The 27494-nt window shown below is 35.2% G+C and overlaps 1 protein-coding gene across 1 annotated transcript in view; it reads left to right on the plus strand.

Annotated features, from left to right (window-relative positions):
* Window positions 1-27494, plus strand: part of PSMD1 (proteasome 26S subunit, non-ATPase 1) — a 99527-nt gene that overhangs the window by 4626 nt on the left and 67407 nt on the right. The window contains exons 3-16 of the mRNA XM_012749386.3: window positions 491-564; window positions 757-926; window positions 5107-5312; window positions 10250-10393; window positions 13447-13673; window positions 16894-16954; window positions 18189-18317; window positions 19614-19702; window positions 20171-20249; window positions 20796-20969; window positions 22726-22837; window positions 23394-23590; window positions 24562-24657; window positions 25611-25675. Coding sequence (XP_012604840.1) covers window positions 491-564; window positions 757-926; window positions 5107-5312; window positions 10250-10393; window positions 13447-13673; window positions 16894-16954; window positions 18189-18317; window positions 19614-19702; window positions 20171-20249; window positions 20796-20969; window positions 22726-22837; window positions 23394-23590; window positions 24562-24657; window positions 25611-25675 — 1823 coding nt within the window. The remainder of the gene's footprint in view (window positions 1-490; window positions 565-756; window positions 927-5106; window positions 5313-10249; window positions 10394-13446; window positions 13674-16893; window positions 16955-18188; window positions 18318-19613; window positions 19703-20170; window positions 20250-20795; window positions 20970-22725; window positions 22838-23393; window positions 23591-24561; window positions 24658-25610; window positions 25676-27494) is intronic.

Here is a 27494-nt window from a genome sequence, read left to right on the forward strand (position 1 = left end):
TTTAGCAACAGCTGTTGGTTTCTCTTGAGTATAATAAAGCTAAGGCAAGTAAACCTCAGTATGGCACTGAATAACTCCCTAGTTTCTTTATCAACAGATAGCGCAAAAAGTTGTTTCTTCTGTTTCGCCTATTTAAAGTTATTTGCATTTGATGAAAATTTGGAATGTACTTCAGGTGGCTCTAAATACCTGAATTCATTTACATCTAAACTAGCAACCTGGAGTCATCTTATATATTTAAAGAAGAAAAATGTTTATTATGAAAAGGAGTGACATTATACGGTTAGTCTGATGTTTTATCGTTGAAAACATAAAGGAAATGTGTAAACCCAAGAAAAAATATCAGTAAATTTTTATATTTGTCATATATTAAAAGTTCTAGTGAATATTATTGATGATTTGGCCATTGATTAGTTGGGAACTTTTTTTTTTAAAGGAAATGTAATGGTAAGTCCATCTCAAAATAGAATTTTGGTTTTATCTTCTACAGGAATTTGCACTACACAAATTGAATGCAGTTGTCAATGACTTCTGGGCAGAAATTTCTGAGTCTGTAGACAAAATGTAAGAAATTACTTTATTTCTATAAATTGGAATAAGATAGATCAACTTCAGTTATCTGTGGATGTGAATCTTGTGGCTTATTTATTCATTTAGAAATTTGCTGCTACTAAATTGTGGCTCAAATATTTAGATTTGGGAGTTTAAAGGAAAACTACAGTTTTAACTAGGCCTATACTTCCTAATTTCTTTCAGAGAAGTTTTGTACGAAGATGAAGGTTTCCGGAGTCGGCAGTTTGCAGCCTTAGTGGCATCTAAAGTATTTTATCACCTGGGGGCTTTTGAGGAGTCTCTGAATTATGCTCTTGGAGCAGGTGACCTCTTCAATGTCAATGATAACTCTGAATATGTGGAGACTATCATAGGTAATTATTTTCTCTCTGGTAAGACCTTATCTTATTGGCTTCTTTCTTGCTCTAGTGTATAAAGCATTTTCCCCCCTGAATTGGATGTTGCCAAATTTCATTTTAACTGGAAGATGATAATCTTTCTCTAATAATTTTATGCAGTCTTGAGTTTTTAGACCTGCCTTCCAACTGAGTGCTAGTTTTCTTAGCAGTCATGGTTATCTCTAGTCCAGTGAGCATACTGTTAGATGGAAAGGTTATTATGAGTAACAGAAATTAAATGATACTAATTTATGGAGTTGTTCCTCATGCAAGAAACCATTATTCAGTATCTGCATTGTGTTAGGCACCATGCTAGTCATGATAGATACCATGGTTTATTTCACAACTGCCCTGTTAAGAAGGAGCTAGCCCTGTTTTATAAATGAGAAAACTTGGGTTTTGAGATAATAAAGACACATGGCTATTAAATAGGAGGGTAAGAATTTAAAACCAGGTTTACTTGTGCCAAAACCCATCCTGTTTCTACTAGTTACCATTGTTTTCTCATTGGTTTCTTTATTAGTATTATTCTTTTCAAGATAGGATCTCGCTCTGTTTCCTAGGCTAGAGTGCAGCAGCATGATCATAGCTCACTGCAGCCTCAAACTCCTGGGCTCAAGTGATCCTTCTGCCTTAGCCTCCCAAGTAACTGAGACTACAGGTGTGCACCACTGCACTCAGTTAATTTTTCTATGTTTTTGTAGAGACAGGGTCTCGCTACATTGCTCAGGCTAGTCTCAAACTCCTGGCCTTAAGCAGTCCTCCCTCCTCCGCCTCCCAAAATGCTAGGATTACAGGCATGAGCTACCTTGCCTGGCCTGTTTCTTTATTTTTGAAGTGAGTGTGTAACATGCAGGCAAAGTTTTGGATTCTCTATCATATTTCAACACAGTTTTAAGTTCAAACAACTATGTAAGATTTTGTTCAAACAGAAATTTGGTAAGTTTAAAAAATGCTTGAAAATTCGTGATCTAGTAGATGAAAGAAGGGACTGCATACCCTTCACACATGTCTTTATGACTGTCAAGCTTTGGATTATAGTTACAGAGAACTCAAGGGTGTGTTCTGTCAAGAGTGTGCAGTAAGCCGGGCGCGGTGGCTCACGCCTGTAATCCTAGCACTCTGGGAGGCTGAGGCGGGCGGATCGCTCGAGGTCAGGAGTTCGAAACCAGCCTGAGCAAGAGCGAGACCCCGTCTCTACTATAAATAGAAAGAAATTAATTGGCCAACTAATATATATAGAAAATTAGCCGGGCATGGTGGCGCATGCCTGTAGTCCCAGCTACTTGGGAGGCTGAGGCAGAAGGATTGCTTGAGCCCAGGAGTTTGAGGTTGTTGTGAGCTAGGCTGACGCCATGGCACTCACTCTAGCCTGGTCAACAAGCGAGACTCTGTCTCAAAAAAAAAAAAAAAAAGAGTGTGCAGTGTGCATACTTTGTATTGCTAATTAAAAGGTGATCTGCGTTGTTCACCTGAATGTCTACAAGGAAAAGTTGGTATTCTCTTTCAGAAATTGGGAAATACTACATAAGGGGGTTGCAAGCGGCACCTTCATATGTCCCTAAGAGTCTTTACATTTTTAAAGTTTGTGCTGTGATGTTGTATTAGAGCTGTCCAGGAAGTATCCAGCCACTGTTAATGTAATGAAAACGGATACTTTCAGGACAGGCCTCAGTAAAATGTTGCAAGTAACTTTATTGCTGATTGAATTGGGCTTTTTATCTGTGAATCCTATAGGAAGTGATGGTTTTAAAGGGTAGACCATATCATTTGAAACCAGAGTGCACTTTCTTTACAGTAAGCTAGAAATGGGGAATTAAATACACTTATTTATCTCTTTTCTGTTATTTGATGATTTTTTTTGATGAACATTGATAATTTTTTTCTAACAATGATCTGCAAGCACTTACAATGCCACTTTTTTTACAAAATGTGCTTTTAAACAGGACTGTTGGTATAAAGTTCTATGAGATGATAGATGCCTTCCCTGTCTCTAAACACTGTGTCATCACACTGTGTCATCTTAGTGTATGGAAGTTGAGTGTTGATCAGTAAACAAGTTCTGTTTGTTTTTCTTTGTGTAGAATTGGGATTCTTCTAGTTTTGTAGGGTACATTTTTAAAAACATCAGTGAGATTTGTGAGGGGGTATACAAAATAGAATTCGGAAAAGGCTTCCTACCATCTTTATATAATAAACAATACCTCTAGAAAATTTAAGACAGTAATAGATCTCCCAGTTATAATGAAACTTCAGCTGGGAATCAGGCTAGAGTCTGGGTTTTATTTAAAACATAAACCTGGAATATAGTTATTACATAAACATAAACCTGATGAATCAGAGCATGAATCTCATTTGAAACCTACGAGGTATATTTTTTTCCACCATAGTTATGTAATCTGAGGAAAATTTTGCAAATGTTCTAATTCTGAGGTTCCACCTTGATGGGGTAGGAGTAACACTTTCTCACTTAACTGTAGTTGGTTCAAAAAGCTCGTATTAGAGCCTGGTGAAAATTCTCTACAACTGTAATTGTTTTAAGGTCTATTTTGTGACTGCCACTTTGTTCTTATTAACTGTAACTGAACCTTCATGGTTCTTCCTGAATAGACTCTGAATGTGGTGTATTCCAGTTTATAACAATCCTCTGCTTCCCTCAAAATAAAGACAAAGTTAACCTGAGCCATCTAGTGGGCCAGCAATCCTTTATGCTAGTTCAAATTATTTTTGTTTCTTGGGGCTATAGTTTGCAACTAATTAAACTTATCCCAATCCCCTTCTCTTTAAAAGGGAGAGAGATAAGCCAGTGAGTTATAGAGAGAATAACTAGTATATATGTCATTCCTCTTGGGTGGCTATTTATATTCTTTATGAATGTGGAAGGCTTAGGGAAATGCTCTCTTTCGGTTGTACCTAGAAAGTTTAAGGTGTGATTGCAGAGAAATAGAAGTTGCAAGCAAATTAATGTTTCTCATCAGGTGTGCTATCGATGCCCTTCAGTATGTCACTCCCCTTCCCCATCAACCCATATTATTGTGAAATGTGGAAGCCAAATTGTGCACATATACCAATGCATGAATTTTCAGACACCGTCTTGGAGGAAATAGGTTCTACCCACGTCACACTGTGGCAATGAATGTAGTCATGGCGCTGCATAGCATGTTTTGATCAATGACAGTAGTGGTCCCATGAGATTATAATACCATGTTTTTACTGTACCTTTTCTATGTTTGGATACACAAATACTTACTATTGTGTTACAGTTGCCTACAGTATTCACTACTATAACATGCTGTATACAGGTCTGTTCCCTAAGAGCAATAGGCCATACTAAATAGCCTAGGTGTGTAGTAGGATATATCACCTAGGGTTTGTATAAATACACTCTGTGATGTTCGCACAATGATGAAATCACCTAACAATGCATTTCTCAGAATGTATCTCTTTTGTTAAGCAACACATGACTGTTGTTTCAACTCTTTTATAATTCATGGAAATGTTTTTGAAAATCTTTGAAATTGCCTTTCAAACCTCTGACATATTTCACGTCATTTCACTGTTGTTTTACAAAGATGATTTAGACACAGTCTTTACTCTGAAGGTGCTAATGGTTTCATTAACGCGAAGAAGTCGAAGATACTAGTATGTAATAATTGCTATAATATCCTCAATAGTGGCAGGTGTTTGTTTTTTGAAAGTGAAACAGCAGTTATTTTGTAGCCAACTCTTAAATAAGCAGCTTAATCAGGTAGAGCAATATAATTTTGGTCAAAATTAAGTAACAAGACAGAATTTTACTTTATTTATTTATTAATTTTTAAGAGGCAAGGTCTTACCCTGTTGCCAGGCTGGCCTTGAACTCCTGGGCTCAAGCAATTCTGCCTCAGCTTCCCATGTATCTAGGACTATGGGCACATACCACTGCACCCATCTGAAAAATGTTTTCAATAATGTCAGCCTTATTGGAATTAGTGTATAGTGTAACCATAATGAAGAGAACAATATTAATTTGAATGTATAAGTTCTAGCATTTTAAAATTTGCTTATTGCTTTATAGTCATCCCATAAGTTATACATGATTATAAATGCAGGCATTGTACTTTCTGGTTGTTCAGCCCAGTGTATAAGGTAATTAGTTATTTTATTTTCTCCATAGCAAAATGCATTGATCACTATACCAAACAGTGTGTGGAAAATGCAGATTTGCCTGAAGGAGAAAAAAAACCAATTGACCAGAGACTGGAAGGCATTGTGAATAAAATGTTCCAGCGATGTCTGGATGATCACAAGTATAAGCAGGCTGTCGGCATCGCTCTAGAGACACGAAGACTGGATGTGTTCGAAAAGACCATACTGGAATCGGTAGGTAGCTGTTATTTTAGAGATTGTTGTTGACGAAGAATCAGCAAAGCAAATTATTCAAACTGAAAATTTCATGGGTAGTAAAAAGAAAATGGGGTTTAGAAATAATAAGGTACTCTTTTGCCATTTGTTTTATTTTTATATTTATGTGTGAACCTCAGCTGTTTTGTGTTCATAACTGTCTGCTTTTTAACTTATTAAATTTCTTTATTCCTTTGAAATAAAGAAATTATTTCAAATAATTATTTATTTCATAAATAAATAATAAATATTTATTTCAAATAATTTCAAACTTGCCTAGGGAAGTTGTATTAATTACCCTGCTCTATTTAAGAAGAACATATTGATAAACTACTACCGTGTTTCCCCGAAAATTAGACCTACCCATAAAATAAGCCCTAGCAGGATTTCTAAGCATTTGCGCAATATAAGCCCTACCCCCAAAATAAGACCTAGTGATGGGCGTGGCTACACAGTATCTGTACAACCCATGCATTCTGTCGCGGAATGGTAAAGAAGACGAGCAGCCCTTCTCATCTGCCCCATCGTGACAGCTACTATCCTAGAGGTGACCAAAAAGGTGCAGGCAACCCCACCAACAAGGTTGGCTCCCCCTGTCAGGTCCCGGCCATCCTGTGCATGCTGCAAGCTGAGGCTTTGAGGGGAAAGTCTCCTCAGTGAAGTGAGCAGGACGCTCCGCTTTGGTTATTGTGTGTCCCCAGGGGGGAGAAGGAAAGCTGTGGCTGCCATTTTACTATGATGATGTTCCAGAAGAAGACGACTTAACTATATTTGAATAAATGTAGATTGTTGTACCGTACTTAAAAAAAATAACACATCTCCTGAAAATAAGCCCTAGGGTGTCTTCTTGAGGAAAAATAAATATAAGACCCCGTCTTATTTTCAGGGAAACACGGTATTTTAATATATTTATTATAGTTAAAACTACAAACTAGATTCATGGTTTGGGGTTGTTTTGCAATAATTAAGACAGTTGTATTTAATTATAATAATTAAGGAAGGGAACTTACCAACAAAGTAGTCAGAAAGGTGCAAGGCTGAGTTAAATAGGCATTGATCTGCAGGCCCATTTTGGCTGCTTCTTATCTCCTAGATGTACTCTGCCCAATTTCTCTGCCAAAAATATATTTTCCATTCCTTTCTTTACCTACTTCATTCCTGTTCATGATTCAGATCTCAGCTCAACTGTCACTAATTTGCAGAGCTTCCGTCAATCCCCAACACCCATACCCTCCTCAACCCCTCCTGCAAAGATTAGGTCCAGTTTCTTTTGTTAATTTCATGGTGCCTATATTTTTTGTAGTGTTTATCACTTGTTATTAATTATATTAATATGTAATTAACATCTGTCTTTCTCACGAGATTAAAAGCTCCATCAGCACAGATGCTTTGTGCCTTTTTCACCAGTATATATCCATCCCTAAAGCCTGAGTCAGTGTTTAGCAATAGTAGTAAGATTTTTTTTTTAATTTGTGAATGACCTAATGCAATAGAAAGGCCCTTGTTTCACTCTCAGTTTTATTTTTGAGCAGTTGTACCCTCTTTTTGTCTTCATGTGAATAAGATTAAAATATTTATTTTCATTCATTCAATAAATATATTTTGAATGCCTGCTGTGTCCCACTGTTCTAGACATTAGAGATATACAGTAGTTCCCTGTTATCCCCCCTTTCCATGGTTTTGCTTTCCTTGGTTTCAGTTACCTTTAGTCAACTGCAGTGTGAAAATGGTAGATGGAAAATTCTGGAAATAAACAATTCATAAGTTTTAAATTATGCACTGTTCTGAGTAGTATGATGAAATCTCTCTCCATCTCCTTCTGTCCTGCCAAGGACAGGAATCATCTCTTTGTCTATTATATCCATGCTTGTATATATTACCTGCTCATTAGTCACTTAAGTAGCTGACTCACATATCAGATGGACTATCACAGTACCACAGTGCTTGTCTTCAAGTAACCCTTATTTAACTTAATAATGGCCCCAAAGCAGAAGAGAAGTGATGCCTAGAATTCAGATATGCTAAAGAGAAGCCTTAAGGTGCTTCCTTTAAGTGAAAAAGTGAAAGTTCTCAACTTAATAAGGAAAGATAAAAATCGTATGCTGAGATTGCTAAGATCTATAGTAAGAATGAATCCTCTATCCATGACACTGTCAAGAAGGAAAAAGAAATTTGTGCATTGTATATATAGGGTTCAATACTATCCATGGTTTCAGGCATCCACTGGAGGTCTTGGAACATATCCCCCTTGGATAAGGGGGGACTACTGTAGTGGCAAACGAGACCCAACAAAGTTCCTACCAAAATGAAACAGTCCATTGGGAGAACCTAGAGGAGAAACAAGTAGTCAAACAAATATACAAGGTAAAGGAGTGGTAAATGTAAAAAAATTAAAAATAAATAAATAAATAAATTTAAAAAATAAAGCAGAGTAAGAAATGCATCTCAGTGAACATATGCATATAGATACAAATTTAAGTTTTATGAAACAATACCTACCTTTACTAACTACTTGTGATATAACTCTGATATTTTAAAATTGTATTTCATTTTTTAAAAGAAAATTAGTTATACTGCATTGATTTTAAATCACAGTGATAAGTCACAGCTTGCTTTTTGAGAAACACTCTTGTAGCTTCAGTATGCTTATTTATGTTAAAGGACTGTTATAGGGTGATATCTCAAATATTAGGGGTGCTTTTGAGAGCCACAAGGTAAACACATAGGTCAAAGTTTCTTCATAGGGAGAGCACCAGACAGATGTAACAGCACTCAATGCTAGAATCACTCAGACCTAGAGATAGTTCTATACATTGTGTTTCCTGGTCAATGAGTGAGTATAGGCAGTAAGTCATGAGGGCATCTAGTAGCTAGGTAGGAAGCAGAAAGACTTCAACAGACACAATTGAAAAGCATAGCCACTTAGTATATGGACAGTTGTACATATCTTTTTATAGCCAGTGCCACTCAGATTGCAGCATCATATTGGGTTATTAAGTGTGGAATGTCTGGCTTTTTTAAGTATTAAGTTTGACAGTTGATATCTCTGACATTTCACTTTGACATTTCATTTTTTTTTTTAATTGTGAAGGTACATCCTCATTCTTTCAAATGTAGGTTTTGGCTTTTGATTATCTTCCAAAATTTTTTTAGAGCAATTTTTGCTCTAAAATGAAACCATGGATAAGTCAAAAATTCGTGTTATTTTTGACTATGGGTTCAGTTGTGGAATCAATGCAATGCAGATAGCTGGAAATATCAACAAAGTTTTTGGGAAGGATGTGGCTAAAAAACATACAGTACATCGATGGTGTGAGAGGTTCCATTCTGGTGATTTTAATCTTGAAAATGAGCCATGTGGGTGACCTGAGACCGAGGTGGATAAGTGATGAGCTGAAATCTGTAGTGGAAGCAGATCGATCTTAACCTGCGTGTGATTTAGCAGCAAGGTTTGATATTTACTGTTCTAACAATATTGGACCATTTGAAACAAAATGGGCAAAGTAAAGAAGCTGGATAGATGGGTACTGTATGAATTAAATGAGCATCGGAAGAAAAATTATCTTGAAGCTTCCCTTTCTTTGCTGTCATGACAAAGACAAATCATTTCTACACCGTATTGTTATGTGTGATGAAAGATGGATTCTTTTTGACAATTGCAAGCATTCAGCACAATGGTGGGAGAAAGATAAAGTGCCGAAACTAAGTCCGAAACTGAATATTCATCATAAAAAGCTAATGGTAGGGGAAATGGGCATTTATTGAAACCTTAAAATCTGTACCCCCATAATATACCAAAATAAAAAAAAATAATTAAAAAAAAAAAAAAAAAAAAGCTAATGGTGTCTGTCTGTTTGGTGGTCCTGCGCTGGTATTATCCACTACAGCTTTATGAAACCTGGTTAGTTGATTATAGTGGCGGATGTCTACTGCAACCAGTTGGATAAAATGATGAGGATGCTTGTGATTAAGCAACTGAAATTGGTCAATAGAGACAGGCCAATCCTACTGCAAGAACACATGTCACAAAAAAATAGCACTTCTCAAACTACAGAAGCTGGACTTGGAAACTCTGTCATCCACCATATTCACCAGACCTTGCACCAACTATCACTTCTTCCAGCCTTTGGAACGCTGCTTTTTTTTTTTTTTTTTTTTTGAGGCAGAGTCTCACTCTGTTTCCTGGGCTAGAGTGCCGTGGCATCAGCCTAGCTCACAGCAACCTCAAACTCCTGGGCTCGAGCAATCCTTCTGCCTCAGCCTCCCAAGTAGCCAAATTATAGGCATGCGCCACCATGCCTAGCTAATTTTTTTCTATATATATTTTTAGTTTGCTAATTAATTTCTATTTTTAGTAGAGATGGGTCTCCCTCTTGCTCAGGCTGATTTCGAACTCCTGACCTTAAGGGATCCGCCTGCCTTGGCATCTCAGAGTGCTAGGATTACAGGCGTGAGCCACCGGGCCCGGCATGGAACACTTCTTACAAGGAAAAATATTCAATTCTCAACTAGCTGAAATTTTCGCGATTTCATCACCACTCGCTCTCCAGGCTTCTTCACTGCTGGCATAAGCAAGCTATTGTTAAAGAGGGCAAAACTGTGTTGATAGTTTAGGCGCATACTTTGATTGATTGTACTGCTGCTTGTTTGAGACATAATAAACTACACTTTTGATTTGAAATCAGACATTTCATATTTAATGACCTGATATAATGGTAAGATTCCAGGGCTTAGTGTCAGAAAGACCTAGAACTTTAGCTCTGACAATTAAATAGTTCAATTAAAAGTTTTTATTAAAGTTTTATTAAAGGTTACCTAGATTGACTAAATAAGCTAGATTAAAATAATTCAATTTCTAAATAAATATAATGCTTCAGTAACCAGATAATAATATATCTTTAAATTGTGTCTTTCAGAATGATGTTCCAGGAATGCTAGCTTATAGCCTCAAGCTCTGCATGTCTTTAATGCAGAATAAGCAGTTTCGGAATAAAGTCCTAAGAGTTCTAGTTAAAATTTACATGAACTTGGAGAAACCTGATTTCATCAATGTTTGCCAGGTAATTACATTATATTATATTGCATCACACCGCACTATGCTGGGCTATGCACATTACACCATATTACTTATATGTTAACGTTTTATTACATTACTATAGTGGCTTCCTACATGTATCTCAATTAATCTTTTCAACAGCCCAGTGAAGATAAGGTACGTGATTTATATTCCTTTTAGCTGATAAGAAATTGATTCTCTTGACACTGAAAAGCTATTTTGTTATAATGCATTCTTTCTGTGTATTCTTTTTTCATTTTGAAAATAATCCAAGCATTTAAAGAAATTTTAGAAACAAAGAAGGTCCAAAAAAAATGGTAGAAGGAAAGATAAAAACAATACCTGTGCTACACTAGTTATTCTAAAAATAATTCAAACTGTAGAAACTATCAATGGTTTCATTACCCAAACACAACCAAAACATTTGGGTATATTTTTTGTATCTCATGTATGTGTATGAATTTGCTTACACATAGAAAAAATTCAGATGGTACAGAAAATATAGAAAATGAAAAGTAAGTCTTTCCTTTTCACTTCACCTGAACCTTTTTCCAATGATAATGCATAGATGTTTTTCTCCACTTATTGGCACATGTAGAGCTACCTCATTCTTTTAATACCTGTGTTGTAATTTATTGATTGGAAGTGTGCATAGGTTTGCTTTTTAACAATTATCATACCATATACATTTTTTATTCTGCTTAGAATATAGCATTTTATTGTAAATTTTATTATTTCTTCACTATAATATACCCTAATGTGTTTCCATCCTCTTTACTTTTAAAAAAATTTAGATTTGGCCGGGCGCTGTGGCTCACGCCTGTAATCCTAGCTCTTGGGAGGCCGAGGCGGGCGGATTGCTCAAGGTCAAGAGTTCAAAACCAGCCTGAGCAAGAGTGAGACCCCGTCTCTACTATAAAATAGAAAGAAGTTAATTGGCCAACTGATATATATAAAAAAAATTAGCCGGGCATGGTGGCGCATGCCTGTAGTCCCAGCTACTCGGGAGGCTGAGGCAGGAGGATCGCTTGAGCCCAGGAGTTTGAGGTTGCTGTGAGCTAGGCTGACGCCACGGCACTCACTCTAGCCTGGACAACAAAGTGAGACTCTGTCTCAAAAAAAAAAAAAAAAAAAAAAAAAAAATTTAGATTTAAGCACTGTTTTTACAGTGCTTTTTAAAGCATGTTTGAAACAGAAAATGCTAGGGAAAAAAATCCATGTTTAAATCACCAAAGTCAGTATTTTAATTAATAGTTTTAAGTTGATTTTTTTTGTATCACCCAAAATCAATTTTACATTTAATAGTGTATTTCCTTTCAGTTTTCTTTATATAGGTTTTTGGAGTTTTGCTTCTATATATAATTTTTAATACTTTTTAAAAATAGTTTTAAAAACCTCATATGAAAAATATTAATCAATAGTTTAGAGGCAGTTTTATTTTTTTTAGCTGTTTTATTCCTAATAAATTTTTAAAAAATTCATTGTACATTTAAAAAAATTTTGAACAGGTGATAATAGTCACATGATTTAAAATTCAAAAACAACCGTACAGTATACAGTAAAAAGTGTTCTTTCTATTCCTTCTCTCCAGCTACCAAGTTTTCTTCCCTGGAGGCAAACAGTATCAATTATATGTAGCCTTCAACTTAACATTTTCTATTTTCTAACTCTTTACTAGCTCTTGAGCTAACTCTTTATTGATTGTGCAGTCATCATTCAGTTCATGTACTTTCTTATTTAATCATTCCTCTGTATTTGGTCATGTATTTTGTTTCTATTATTTCCTGTTCTTAATTACAATAACTTTGATTAATACGGTTATTTTGGGCCGGCGCGGTGGCTCACCCTGTAATCCTAGCACTCTGGGAGACCTGCTCAAGGTCAGGAGTTCAAAACCAGCCTGAGCAAGAGCGAGACCCCGTCTCTACTAAAAATAGAAAGAAATTAATTGGCCAACTAATATATATAGAAAAAATTAGCCGGGCATGGTGGCACGCATGCCTGTAGTCCCAGCTACTCAGGAGGTTGAGGCAGCAGGATTGCTTGAGCCCAGGAGTTTGAGGTTGTTGTGAGCTAGGTTGACACCACGGCACTCACTCTAGCATGGGCAACAAAGCAAGACTCTGTCTCAAAAACAAACAAACAAAAAATATGGTTATTTTGAAGTTGAGTTAATTACTGCCCTAAAGGAACAAGAAAATTTATTTATTTATTTATTTATTTGAGACAGAGTTTCGCTCTATTGCCTGGGCTAGAGTGCCCGTGGTGTCAGTCTAGCTCACAGCAACCTCATACTTCTGGGCTCAGGCAATCATCCTGCCTCAGCCTCTGGAGCAGCTAGGACTAAAGCCACATGCCACCATGCCCAGCTTATTTTTTCTATTTTTAGTAGAGATGGGGTCTCACTCTTGCTCAGAGCTGATCTAAACTCCTAAGCTCAAGCAATCCTCCCACCTTGGCCTTCCAGAGTGCTAGGATTACAGGCGTGAGCCACTGTGCCCAGCCAAGAAAATTTAAATTGAGTTCTTCAAGGAGAAATTCTAACCTTTTGGGATAATTTTGTTAAAACATATGGCAAATCATAAGACTAGTAAGAGAAATGCTTCAAAATGGTATTCTTGTCCTATTAAATATACTATATATTTAACATATATAGTATTATGTCCAGCACAATACTATATGTGTTAAATGAATCAATGACTCCCATAAGGTGGAAAATACAAGTTAAGCAACAGAAACACTTAGTAAGTTATGAATAAGGTTTAAAGAAACCAAGATGCAATCAGTACTGAATACTGTATGCTAATTATCAGGCATAATATTAAGAGCTGTGCATATAATTCATATGGATTTTTTTATGGAAGGCAGATGCTATTTTCAGGAAAATTTCACTTAGTGCTCAGTTTAGAAATAGACTGGTAGACTAGAAAGTTAGTCTGCCCTAGTTTGCCTCTGCTTATATTTTAAGGTTTCCTACATTGTTGACTGTTTCTCTCTTAAGTTCTTTGTGGATAAAGTTTTCAATTGTTATGTAATTGTTCTTTATCTCCATTTCAGTGCTTAATTTTCTTAGATGATCCTCAGGCTGTGAGTGATATCTTAGAAAAACTGGTAAAGGAAGACAACCTCCTGATGGCTTATCAGATTTGTTTTGATTTGTATGAAAGTGCTAGCCAGCAGTTTTTGTCATCTGTAATTCAGAATCTTCGAACTGTTGGCACCCCTATTGCTTCTGTGCCTGGATCCACCAATACGGGTACTGTGCCAGGATCAGAGAAAGACAGGTATAAGTATCTTTTTCTGCATCAGAACTAATTAAACAAGCTTTATTTCTTGTGGGGAATAAGTAGAATATTCATAGACACCATTCTAAAAATAAATAAATACAACTTTTCGCTTTCATAGATTGTAAAGTCTTATTAGGCTGTTGCTCTGTTTTGTACTGGGCTAGGCACAGTAAGGAAAACCAAAAAAATGGACCCCCCGGGAAGGAATAGAAGTGATTATCTGATACAGAGGCCTACCAGACAACATGTGTGCTATTTAATCAACTAAATTAAAATTCTTAGGTGGTATAGGTAGGCTACCTTTTAGATAAATATTTAGCAATAAAAAGGAAAAACCAAATTAAATATTTGGTTTAGATATTTGAAAAGTAAGAAACATTCTTAGCTTTTTGTGCTTTTATTACAACTAATTACACAAATATCTTAGGCTGACATGCTATTAAATTTTATTTTCCTGGGTTTTTTCCTTAACACATTTAGGCCACTTTAATAAGAATATGTGTCTTATTTATGCCTGCTTATTTTCCTTCTGAAGTTGTACACACAGCAGTTGAGAATCATTCTTTGGAAACCTACATAGATGTCACTCCCCTTTCTACCTCCAGTACCTTCTCAAATAAAATTCTAAGCCCTGAAAGTAGCCTAGAAGGTTATATATGATCTGGCCTTTCCATGCCCTCGGTTTATCTCTTTGTTCCTTATGGACATCCTTCACATGTCACTGGCCTTCTTGCTGGTTCTCAAACATACCAAAAATATTACTGCCTCATTAAGGTTTTCTTGAATTTTAGTTTTTATTTGTTTTCTTCCCTTGCTTTATTTTTCTTCTTTGGGGGCCTCCTCCTTTTTTGCCCATCTTCTGTATTTGTCACTTTCTTTTGAATTTTTTTCTATTTAAATTCTTTTTCTTTAATTAAGTAATAATTTAAATACAGTAAAATACACATGTCTTAAATATACATTTCAGTGAGTTTTAACAATATAAACACCCATGTAACCAACACGTCTGTTATCATCTCAGAAAATTCCTTTGTGCCTTTTGCAGTCAACCTCCTGCCCCTAAGACAACCGCTATTTTGATTTCTCTCGCCATAGATTAGTTTGCTAGTTCTCGAACTTCGTAAAAGTGGGATCTCATAGCACATTTGTTTTTAGCTTTTCTCACTCAGGATAATATCTGTGATATATATCTATGGTCTTGGGTGAATTAGTAACTGATTCCTTTTTATTGCTAAGTAGCATTTCATTGTACACATATAGCACTGTTTATCCATTCTTCTACTGATTGACGTTTCAGTTGTGTCTGGTTATTGACCATAAAGAACAAGGCTGCTCTGAACATTCTTGTACAAGACTTTTTGTAGACAGATGTTTTTATTTCTATCTGGTAAATACCTTGGAGTGGAATAGCTAGACTATAGGACATATGTTTAACTTGGTAAGAAACTGTCAAACTTTTATAATGTTGTTGTACCATTTTACCCTCTCACCAGCAATTCTGAGCATTCCAATTGTTCTGCAATTTGCCCAACATTTGATGTATCTGTCTTTTTAATATTACCCTTTCAAGTGGTGTAAAGTGATGTTTTCATTGTTATTTTTTCTTTTCTTTCTTTTTATCCCCAGTTTTTCAAAAAGATGGGATCTCTCTGTGTTGCCCAGGCTAGAGTGCAGAGGCTGTTCATAGGCGTGATCATGCCACACCATAGCCTTAAACTCCTGGGCTCAAGCAATCCTCTTGCCTTAGCCTCCCAAGTAGTTGGGACTACAGACACATGCATGCCCCTGGACCCAGCTTTCATCGTGATTTTAATAGAAGTCATTTGTCAGATACATATGTGAGGAATATTTTCTACTAGGCTTTGGCTTGTCTTTTCATTTTTTTAGTGTGTCTCTTGATGAGCATAAGTTTTTATTTTTGAAGAATCCAATTTTCCATTTTGGAGTTCCATCTTAAGAAATTCTTTGCCAGCCTCATGGTTGCAAAGATATTCTGCTATATTTTCTTCTGGAAACTGTATAGTGTTAGATTTTATATTTAGGCCTATAATGGATCTCAGTTTAAATTTTTGCATATGGTATGAGATAGGAATAAGATTTTGTATCATCTGGGGGATGGACACGCCTGAAGCTCTGACTTGGGTGGGCCAAGGGCAATATACATAACCTAATCATGTGTACCCCCATAATATGCTGAAATTAAAAAAAAATTTAAAGAGATTTTGGTTTTTTCCCCATATGCATATCTAGTTGTTCTATAACTTTTTATTTAAAAGACTGTCCTTTCCCTGTTGAATTGCTTTGGAGCCTTTGGCAAAAATCAGTTTACCATGTTTATGTCTTTTTTCCATTGATCTGTAGGCATATCTTGGAAATATAGGTTCAGTTTTAGACCATTGCAGTAAAAAAAAAAAATGCAATATCTTGTCTTTCTTTTCTTAAGGCATAGTATGTTGTGTTTGTTTGCTTACATGTCCCTTCTGAGTTAATCTTCACTTCTGAAATGATTATTTTTCCTCCTTCATTTCTAATTTTTCCCTAGTTCTGGCATGTTAATATGTCTTTTACCTCTTTTGGAATAACTTTTTCTTATAATGTTTATGGGATTTTAGTTTGATCCTTTTCTGTGGCTTATTTTTACAGAAATTAGTTTTTCTAAACTTTTATAAGGGAGCCTTGTTTAAGATAGTTTTCAGTTTCACTGCTCTCTAGAACTTCCTCTTCTGTTGTGTTTTTGGAGTATTAAACAAAATGGTGGCTTATGTTCTGAGATCTCCTGGCTCTGTTTCCTTTCCCATTTTTATTTGGACCTTCTTTTTCTTTGTCCCTGACTTCTTTATTTGGATTTTGTGCCCAGTATTTTCTCCTCAGTATTGTGCTTTGACCTAGAAGGGGGTGTTGGCCAGTTAGTTTTATCAGTAGTTGGGGTTCCAGCTGCTTCATTGCTGACTGGTTTTGTAGCTTGACTGTTTTGGGAATGGGGGATTTATTTTGCCACCAGATCTTGTTGTATTTGTTGTTCGTGGATTATGCTTACCTAGTTACTTTGTTTATTTATTTGGGGGAAATTTCTTAGTGCTAATGATTATAAAGTAAACATTATTTTCTTGCAAAATATTTAATTTGGACATGGCTCAGATCTACGGTATAAATAAATTGCACATTCTATTCAGAAAAGAGTTATCAGATTATTGATCGTTGGATCTCTTCATTTTAGTGACTCAATGGAAACAGAAGAAAAGATAGGTAGTGTGCTTGTAGGAAAAACACCAGAAGCGGTGAGTATGCTTTTTGAAGTTGAGATTGCCATTTAACATATATTCCCACAGTATACTGTAAATACTTTCAAGTATGTATTATATACCTGCTTTTATGAAAGTTTATTATTAAATGTGATACCAAAGTCATTTTATAAAAATGGATTTTCTGTAAAAAGCAAAATTTTAAATATTGATCCAAAAAAGCACTTAGAAGAAATCAAATCCTTAGATCCTTACCAAAGAATAATCTCTGTACAAAATAAATTCAAGTTACCTGTCACAGGGTGGGAAAAAACTATGACCTCTAACAAAAGGCAATTTTTCACATGGGGTTAATGTTGTTTTTCATATCAGTGGTGTATGGATGGGTGGGGGAAATATTAGAGCAATAGTCTATTAAAGGTAAATCCTTTCTCCATTAGTACTTTGGTTTCTGATGCTCAGGTATGGAAACTTCAATTGTTCTTCACCTGGGTGGAGAGTTATGTTAATGATTTGGTAGTTCATGAGACCATATGTATGTGTTGATTAAAGGTACTTTGTTTTCTCAATTTTAAGTAGGGAAATTTCATCTAACTTTTAAATTGACTATAAAAAGTAATTTTCCTGCATTTCATTAGTCATTATTCTTTCCCAGTTTTTAAAAAAGTATTAAAATATTGGCCAGGCACGGTGGCTAACGCCTATAATCCTGGCACTCTGGGAGTCCAAGGTGGGCCGATTGCTCGAGGTCAGGAGTTTGAAACCAGCCTGAGCAAGAGTGAGACCCCATCTCTAGTATAAATAGAAAGAAATTAATTGGCCAACTAATATATATAGAAAAAAAAAATTAGCCGGGCATGGTGGCGCATGCCTGTAGTCCCAGCTACTCGGGAGGCTGAGGCAGTAGGATTGCTTGAGCCCAGGAGTTTGAGGTTGCTGTGAGCTAGGCTGACGCCATGGCACTCGCTCTAGCCTGGGCAACAAAGCGAGACTCTGTCTCAAAAAAAATAAAAATAAAAAATGAAGTATTTTACATTGTATGCTAGTTGGGAATGAATTATATTCTTCCATCAAACTAGTATCATATCTCAATGGCATCTAATAAAAAAATAAATTCTTCTTCCCTAGTAAATAATTGAGTTTTCTGGATCTTATTAAAATATAAGTTTTATTGACTATTTGAATTGCACTGGTTTAGGGCTGATGAAATAAAGTTGGCTTAGTGGATTTCAATAATACTGATATGAATTTTCATTCTTTGTTTTGGTAGAGTCCAGAGCCCAAGGACCAGACTTTGAAAATGATTAAAATTTTAAGTGGTGAAATGGCTATTGAGTTACACCTGCAGTTCTTAATACGAAACAATAACACAGACCTCATGATTCTAAAAAACACAAAGGTAGGAAATTCATCTATAATGGAGGTTTTTTTCCTTACATCTCTTTTTTTCTTTATATTTCTTTGTTGAATGAAAGTACTTATATTTATTTCCTTTTGAATACTTTATTATATTTTATTCTTAAGGAAATAAGTATTTAAGTTTTTATTAAAAAATGGGTAAACCTCTTGGACTTGTTGGAAAGGGAAGGGAATTAACAATGATTGAGCTCCTGTTTTGTGCTAGTCTCTTGTTGAGAAGCTTAGTGAATTTTTCTTTTTGTTTTTTAGAATTTTTTATCTTAATGTATACATGTGACAGTTGGACAAATAGCACAATCAGAATATTAATATAGTTTGTTTATGTGTCTGTATTTCCCATTGAACCATGAACTCCTTGAGAGCAGAATTTTTACCTTGTTTTGTTATAGCCTTTGTTGAGATACTGATTCTGACAGTTAATACTAATTTTAATTTTTGAACAGCTAATATATTTGGTTCAAAAATGTTTTAATATACAAAGATACATAGCATGAAAAGTCTTCCTTCCTTCCCTCTCTCTTATTTACCCAATACCCCTTTCTAAAGTCATTTATTGTTTTTTTAAAACCCTATACTAGTCACTGATTAAACAGTTGTTTGATTGAAGCATATGTAATAATGCTTTTTGCAACGTTTGATACAATTTTTGCAAATGGTAAAAAGATACAGAATCACATAACTTGCACTTATGATAAATATCTGAAGCTACTCTTTATAATATAGTGTCATTAAAAATAAAATTATTTGGTGGCTGCCAGAAGTGCTGGCTGGAAGAGTGCAGCACTGTTCCTCAGGTTACCCCAATGCCTGGGAGACCTTGGGCAAGATGCTGAAGAGAAATGGCAAGTGAAACTATTCAGAAACCAAAGGATAGAAAATGTGCTACCTAAATTCCCACTTAAAATGTGCTATTGAACTCAAGTTAAAACTGCAGTAAAACTATTTGACTTCACTATTTTTATAAACTAGCTATTTCGTCTTCATAAAGAAATACTCAGGGCTGTTCCGAAGGTAGTGAGTTATCTCACGTGATTGTTCACAGTCAGTTACAGATTGAACTCCTTATTCTACTACTTTCCCCCCTCCTCACCACTGCACTTGACTAGTCTTAAAAAAAAAAAAAAGAAAAGAAAGAAATACTCAAAATCTGTATTTTAAATCTTAGTTCAATTTGTTCATGTTTCTGCCACAAAATAGGGCCTCTGACTGTGTGTGTGAGCATGTGGATGTGTGAATACTTTGCCAATGATAATAAAATCTGTATTTGTTTTTAAAGGATGCAGTACGGAATTCTGTATGTCACACAGCAACAGTTATAGCAAACTCTTTTATGCACTGTGGGACTACCAGTGACCAGTTTCTTAGGTAAATATACTTGATGATTTCCACTTTGGTTTAAAATCATCTTTAACAGAGAATGTGTTGACATTGTTCCATGGATATGGAGACCTTTACCTACTGACTAGTCTTAAATTCTAAATCATATTTTTGCTATTTTATATATTTTTTATTGCATATGCCTACTTGTTTTAAGGTGAAATTAATTCCTTTATTAGTTGGCTTGATCGTAGGCTTTTGAAAGAAATATATTAAGGTCTGAAAATTTAATTTTGATTTTGTTCATAGTGGAATTACATATCATACATTAGAAAAATGCTCAAAATGTTAAGAACTTAGTAGGTAAAATAGAATTAATAGTAACTTGAGATTCACAAAATAAAATGATTTGAAAGGATTCAAGGTAAAATTTTAATGCTTTTGGCCTTAGTTTTAAAAAGCTTTATGGAATTCACTTGTTTTATAATAGCATTATTAAGTTTTCTTTTCTTACAGAGATAACTTGGAATGGTTGGCCAGAGCTACTAACTGGGCAAAATTTACTGCTACAGCCAGTTTGGGTGTAATTCATAAGGTAATGCATATTGATTGGTATGAACAGGCATCAGAACAGAAGCAGTTTTTCTGGGGTTAAGAAAAAATAAAAGTTTACAATTCATTGACAAGTACATTTTGTTAAATCAGATCAGTCATCTTACAGGGAAGGATAAAGTATATAAGATATTAAAATACATATGTGTATGTTTTTAATAAAAAGTAGAAATCTTTTTCCTATGAAGGCTGTCTAAGCCATTGAAAGGATGAATTAAAATGTTATTTGATGGCTAAGATGAATCTGGGCAAATGTTAGAAAACAAAGGAAAAAAGCTCAAGCATTTGTGATCTTTTCTAACCAGGATATGACTGGGTCATATCCTGGATAAACTCCTATACAAGTTTATCACTCAACGAAAGGTTGTCCTTTCGTTTGAGTGATAAACTTATATAGGAGGGAGCCCCACTACCGCCTTCTCTATCAGCGAGGGATCGTTCTGGGGACAAGGAAATAACCATAGAAAATGTTATGTCTTTTGTTTTCTTGTTTTGTCTTACTGACTTCTTTGTTGTGACACACTTACAGGGTCATGAGAAGGAAGCATTACAGTTAATGGCAACATACCTTCCCAAGGACACTTCTCCAGGATCAGCCTATCAGGAAGGTGGAGGTCTCTACGCGTTGGGTCTTATTCATGCCAATCATGGTGGTGATATAATTGACTATCTGCTTAATCAGCTTAAGAATGCTAGCAATGATGTAAGTACTAAAATGGAAAACTAAATTTCTATTACTTAGGAGACCAAGAAAACATTGTATTTGCCAAAGTATTTTAGTGAATGGAGATTTTGTTGAATTTGGGAATACCCAAAACAGAACTGTTTTCATAGTTTTTTTCATAAGGTAATTTCCTTCCCTTCTCTGTAAGCTAAAATTGTGCCTCTTAGTCCTTTAAACCTTGTGTGTGGTCAGCAAAACAAAGCAACAAGTACTAGTAAAACATATATTGTATTCCCACACTTCAGAGTCTTAGAATGTTATAACTATAAGTGACCTTAGTTTCCATCTAATCTAACCCTAACATTTTATAGGAAACTAAAGCCCAAAGAAATTGTATATATTCTCTCAGAAATAAGAATTATTGCTTGTTTGATCTTTGGTAAATGTTTTTTAATATAAATCTTTTGGAAAAACTTAGCCCTTTTTTTATTTTAAGGAACCTTAAAATATTAATAGGATTTTAGACTTTACCTTTTATGTTAGAATAAACTCTTTTAGAAGGCTGTTAGGAGAGTGGCTAAGTGAGCCAGAAAACCTTATACTTCAGTAAAAAGATTGAAGCCAATAGGAGGATCTTTCTTAGTTAATGATTCCCCATCCACAAATCTTGTGTACATGTACACACATCTTGACCTCATTTTCTCTGATCTAAAGTAAAAATTTTCTTATGTGACAGAGTTTATGGTTACAAAAAACAACAGCGATAGATGGCATTAGAAACCTCCTCTGACTAACTTGAACTAGCAGTTTATTGGAAATAGCTTATGTATTAATAATTAATAGAAAAGTAAATGAATCAGTTCTCACAAAGGTTAAGAGCCAGGGCAATTCCAGGGATCTAGATAACAGGAACTCAGAATTATCTTTTCAAACCCTACTATCAGGATGAACTTGAAACATTTTTGGTCATTGTGTCATTCCACTTAAGAAAGATTAAAATTCCAGAGAAAAGGAGCATCCTATTGGCCTGGCTTGGGTTACATGCCCACACTTTGGCTAGGGGAAGGTGGGAGCTTCTTAAATGACAGTCCTCCCAAGACTAACCAATGGGAGAGGAGTATTCCCAAAGTAAGGTTAGGGTGCTGTTACCAATAATAGGATATGCATTCAAAATTGACAGATAACCACTGAAGTCTACTTTCAAGTGAAGATCAACTTTGTACTCTCTCTCCTACTTTTTTCACAACCATGCTCCATTAAATACTTTTTTCTCCTCTGTCCTTAGTTTCTTCTATACTGCTTCCTTTCCTTCAGCCCATAAGCATCCTCAGGTCTCGCCTATCCTTAAAAAATCTTTCCTTGACACTTGTGTCTCCCTCTTGGTTGTTGTCCAGCCTTTCTCCTCTCTTTCTCATGTAAACTTATTGAAAGAGAATTGTACTCCATCAACTTTTTTCTCCCATTCATTTCTCAACTCATTCTCTTTTTTTAATTTTAATTTTTTTCTTTTTTTTCCTTTTTTCTTTTTTATATATGGGTCAGGGATGGGGAGAGGCAGGTGGACAGGTGGGGCAGGCAGAGGTCAACTCATTATTATTTTGTAACAGCAAACATCATTCTACTGAAACTGAAATTACTGAGGTCACCACTGACCTTCTGATTATCAAATGCTTTGATCACTATTGCTGAGTCAACCTCTGCATATTTAATATCAAAATGTATTTTGAAATTTGAATGAAAGCTTGGGTTTTAAGTATAGTGTACCAAGTCAATGGAGTCAATGTTTTTTCCCTAGATTGTTCGGCATGGTGGCAGTCTGGGCCTTGGTTTGGCTGCCATGGGAACTGCACGCCAAGATGTGTATGATTTGCTAAAAACAAACCTTTATCAGGATGATGCTGTGACAGGTAAGCATTTCTTTCTAAAGACATCAAACTTTAGTATTAATGTAATTGTAATATTTGTTTTCTGTCTATACTTTGTAGCCTTTTACAATACTGATGGATTTCTCTACTTGAAGAGGGAGTAGATTTTGCTCCATTTGTCAGACTTATCTTTTAAAAACATGTTTTGTGATATATATAGGCTTCCTGAAATGGTATATCTTGTGTGTCTGCTTGTATAATTGGATTTTTGCACATAGGATTTATTAGAGTGATCTACTTTTATTATTCTATATTGCTTGTTGATAATGTAGGAAAAATGTCATAATGTCTTCTTTGAAATTACTATAGGATTTGATGGTATATTCTGTCAAAGTTTAAGAGGAAAACAGCTATAAAATGTATGGATGTACTTCCACATAAAGTATCCTCCTTTTTATCAGGTGGTTTGAAAAAATGTTATCAAAAGCCAATGGTTCTTTTGGTAGTTAATGCTAGTAGGTGTTACTTTCAATTGGATGTTTCATTAACTTGAGTTACAAATACAACTCTTAATAATGTTTTACTCTTTAATTGTTAGGGGAAGCAGCTGGCCTGGCCCTAGGATTGGTTATGTTGGGCTCTAAAAATGCCCAGGCTATTGAGGACATGGTTGGCTATGCACAAGAAACTCAACATGAGAAGATTCTGCGTGGTCTTGCAGTTGGCATTGCATTAGTGATGTATGGGAGGATGGAAGAGGCTGATGCTCTCATTGAATCTCTCTGCCGTGATAAGGTGTGATCACATTTATCCTCTTTTCCCCCTGTATCCCTCACTCTCCAGTTCTCGATGACATGTAAAAAACACTTATCTTCACTGGAAATTAACTTTTTTTCCCCATCAGAACACTTAGATACTTGTTCATAAAACTTCTTGCAAGATATATAAAGCCTAATAGAATTAAGTAAGAAAAACACTGATTAGAAGAGGTGAATGGGAGTAATTGAGAGTTTAAAATTTTGCCACAGTGTCACATCAGTGATATTCAGATAAACAGATCCAGAATAGTTCTTTAGGAATTTAAAAGTTAATCATCTTTTAGAAGTAATATTTTCAGAATGATTTTATAGTTGTTTTATAAGATATAAAGTTCACTTCATTATTCTTTCATCAGAAAACAGTATGAATCTCTATATTTATTTGGGTGAGATTTTTTTCCATTTCCTTTGGTTTTGTTGTTTTATAATGATATTGTATATGATAGGTCATCAGTGATAAGTAATACTGTCCTATTTAATCTGATTTAAAAGAACCATTGCTATAGTTTATTGATAAAATTGCTAATTAATTTGTTCAGTTATTAATTTTCATATCCCTTTGACTCAGTGGTCAGTGCCTAGGAATTAAATGATAAGGTAAAAATCAGAATGTGGAATTGGAAGCCAACTTCTTTGTTTGATAAATGGAAGTTGACTACCACAGGGATGGATGTCAGTATTGACTTGAGTTTTTATTTCTTAGAAAATATGAGGCAGGACAGGAATATTGCACAGAATATTGGGAATTAAGAGCAGTTAATTCCTTCTATATTAGAGTCTTTTATTTCTCTATTCATTTAGAAAACTACCAACTACAAAAGAGTTCTCCTTGAGTTCATTTCTTACCTAAAACCATCTTACCTGGTAGATGCCACTATGCCTTTAGACTGTAAAAGTCATTGTTTAAAATAGTATGTTGATGATTAATGTTGAATTACTCTTTCTTAGGACCCCATTCTTCGACGGTCTGGGATGTATACTGTAGCCATGGCCTATTGTGGCTCTGGTAACAACAAAGCTATTCGACGCTTGCTACATGTTGCTGTAAGTACACTGACCTTTCTTGGGAATGGGGTAGAAGGGAAAGTTTGCAGATGGACAGTAAGTGTCTAGGTGACTGCAGCACCCACACAACGTGACCAACACCAGTGGTTTCAAATTGAGATTCTTATTTACTGGACACAGTAGGCTATAACCTAATACTAAGTTCACTGAACTTTGCAGAAGGATATAGGACAGTATAACTGTGTCTGTATGAATGGAAGTCTTTAAAGCCATTTAGGTGCAACTTCTGAAACCCCACTCCAAGGACCACCCTCATTTGTAAGGGAATGAGACGATATGAGTATGTGCAACCACCCTAGGATAGGGAAATCTAATGAACAACAGGAACTGTTTCTTTTTACAGCCAGTGAAGTTGGTTTCCAGGTACCCCTAAGGGACATGCTCTATTATAAAAGACACACTGCGCAGGAAAGCCAATGCCGGTTTTCCAAAAGGCTTTCTCCACTCATGGTCCTCTTAATACAGGTGTAGTTTATCAGCAGTAATATTGCCTGGCCACACAGTAGACATTCCACATAAGTTTAGCTCAGTAGTTTTCTATCATCATGGTGCTTTGAGAAGGTAAATTCCCTTGCAGAAAGGCTTACAACTGTTATTAACTCCTTTTTCCCAGAGATGATCACATCCCCAATATTTATTAGTAATTTTTCCTTTATCAGTGCAGTATGTGGTATGTTCTAAATGCTTATATTGTACTTGACATATTTTTTTGGAAACAACACTGAAGGAATTCTAAATTGGGGAAAGACTTTTATAAAAATATATGTCTTTTTTTTTTAAATTTATTGTGGATTTAAGGTGTGCAACATGATGTTTTGATATCCATATGCATAATGAGGCAAAACATTCTATTAAGAAATAATATATTAACGAGGTCTAATTTACATTTGAATGTGTGGAATAATATAATCATCTTAAACTTTTTCCCTCAGGTAAGTGATGTTAATGACGATGTCAGGAGGGCAGCAGTAGAATCTCTTGGGTTCATTCTATTCAGGTAATAATTTCTATCTTCTGATGCTATTTATATTCCATCTCTTTTTGTTGTCAGTAACTAAACGGAAACTAAATACTTGAGGAATATATCTAGGTTCAGAGTGAGAACAATTTAACAATAAGATTAATACTGTTCATCTGAAAAAGAATAAAGTATGTCCTGGTATTCTGAGAACCTATTTGAGAAGTGGTAAAACAATATAATTATTTCTCTTCATATTTACATAGCATTCTGCTTATTCATTTAATTTTTTAAATCCAAATAACTCCTCTTTTTATATATATTGGTAATTCAGATGGGATGTTATCTCTTACATAGGTTTGTAAAGTTTTTTAAGCTATTTTAATAAAAGTAAAAGGTAATAGGCTTTGTTTAAATGCAAAAGGGTGAACATTTTGCAGATTAAAATTGTTTTGGATTTACAGATGTGGAAATGCCTTTGGCAGTATAATATAGGTGTGTTTAAGAAGGCACACTCTAAACCAGCCTGCCTGGGTTGAATCCTGGTTCAGCTTCTTACTAGCTGAGTGACTTTGGGCAAGTTATACAACCTCTTTGAGCCTTAGTTTCCTTATCTTTAAAATAATAGTATATATTTGAAATTTTTTTGATGATTTTTAGATGATTAATTGAATTAATATATCTAGTGCCCTTAGAACATTGTCTGTAAGCACTACCTAAGTGTGTGTTAATGTTGGTAATTGTAGTGATTAGAGTTAGGGTGGTATTGGTGGTAGTACATATAGTGGTACTTCTTCTAGTAGTTCTCATTACTGTCCACTAAGCTCCAATCTCAAATCTCAGTGTTTCTTTTAGCTAAGGTACAGGCATACCTCATTTTATTTTACTTTGCATATACTGCATTTGTTACAAATTGAAGGTTTGTGGTGACCCTGTGTTAAGCAGTCTGTCAGCACCATTTTACTAATAGCATGTGCTCACTTTGTGTGTCTGTGTCACATTTTGATAATTCTCTCAACATTTCAAACTGTTTATTATTATTGTACCTGTTATGGTGATCTTTGATGTTACTGTTACAGTTATTTTGGGGGCACCCCCAACTGCATCCATATAAGATGGTGAACTTAATTGATAAATATTGTATGCGTTCTGACTGCTCTACTCATCAGCCATTTCCCTGTCTCTCTTCCTTTCCTCAGGCCTCCTTATTTTCTGAGACACAGTAATATTGAAATTGGACCAATTAATAGCCCTACAGTGGCTTCTAAATGTGGAAGTAAAAGGAAGAGTCGCATGTCCCTCACTTTAAATCAAAAGCTAGGAATAATTAAGCTTAGTGAGGAGCAGGGCATGGTGGCATGCACCTGTGGTCCCATCTACTTGTAAGGTTCAGGTGAGAGGATCTCTTGAACTCAGGATTTCAAGGCTATGAATTGCACCACTGCACTGCAGCTTGGGTGACAGAGCAAGACCCCATCTCTTGAGGAGGAAAAAAAACTTAGTAAAGAAGGCATATAGGCCAATATCTGAAGTCTCAGATAATAGTTAGCATTTTTTAAATCAATGAAGTGTTTTTTAATTAAGGTATAATACTATTGCACAATAGACTACAGTTTAGTGTAAACATAACTTCTATATGCACTGGGAAACCAAAAAATTAGTGTGACTTGCTTTCTTGTGATATTCTCTTTATTATGGTAGTTTAGAATTGAACCCACAATATCTCCAAGGTATGCCTGAGCTTTATGTTATATATATTATATACTGTATTCTCACAATAAAGTGAGCTAGAGAAAAGAAAATGTTATTAAGTAAATCATAAGGAAGAGAAAACATCTTTACTATTCATCAAGTGGAA

The sequence above is a fragment of the Microcebus murinus genome, chromosome 8 (genome assembly GCF_040939455.1).
Source record: "Microcebus murinus isolate Inina chromosome 8, M.murinus_Inina_mat1.0, whole genome shotgun sequence".
Taxonomy (NCBI): Eukaryota; Metazoa; Chordata; class Mammalia; order Primates; family Cheirogaleidae; genus Microcebus; species Microcebus murinus.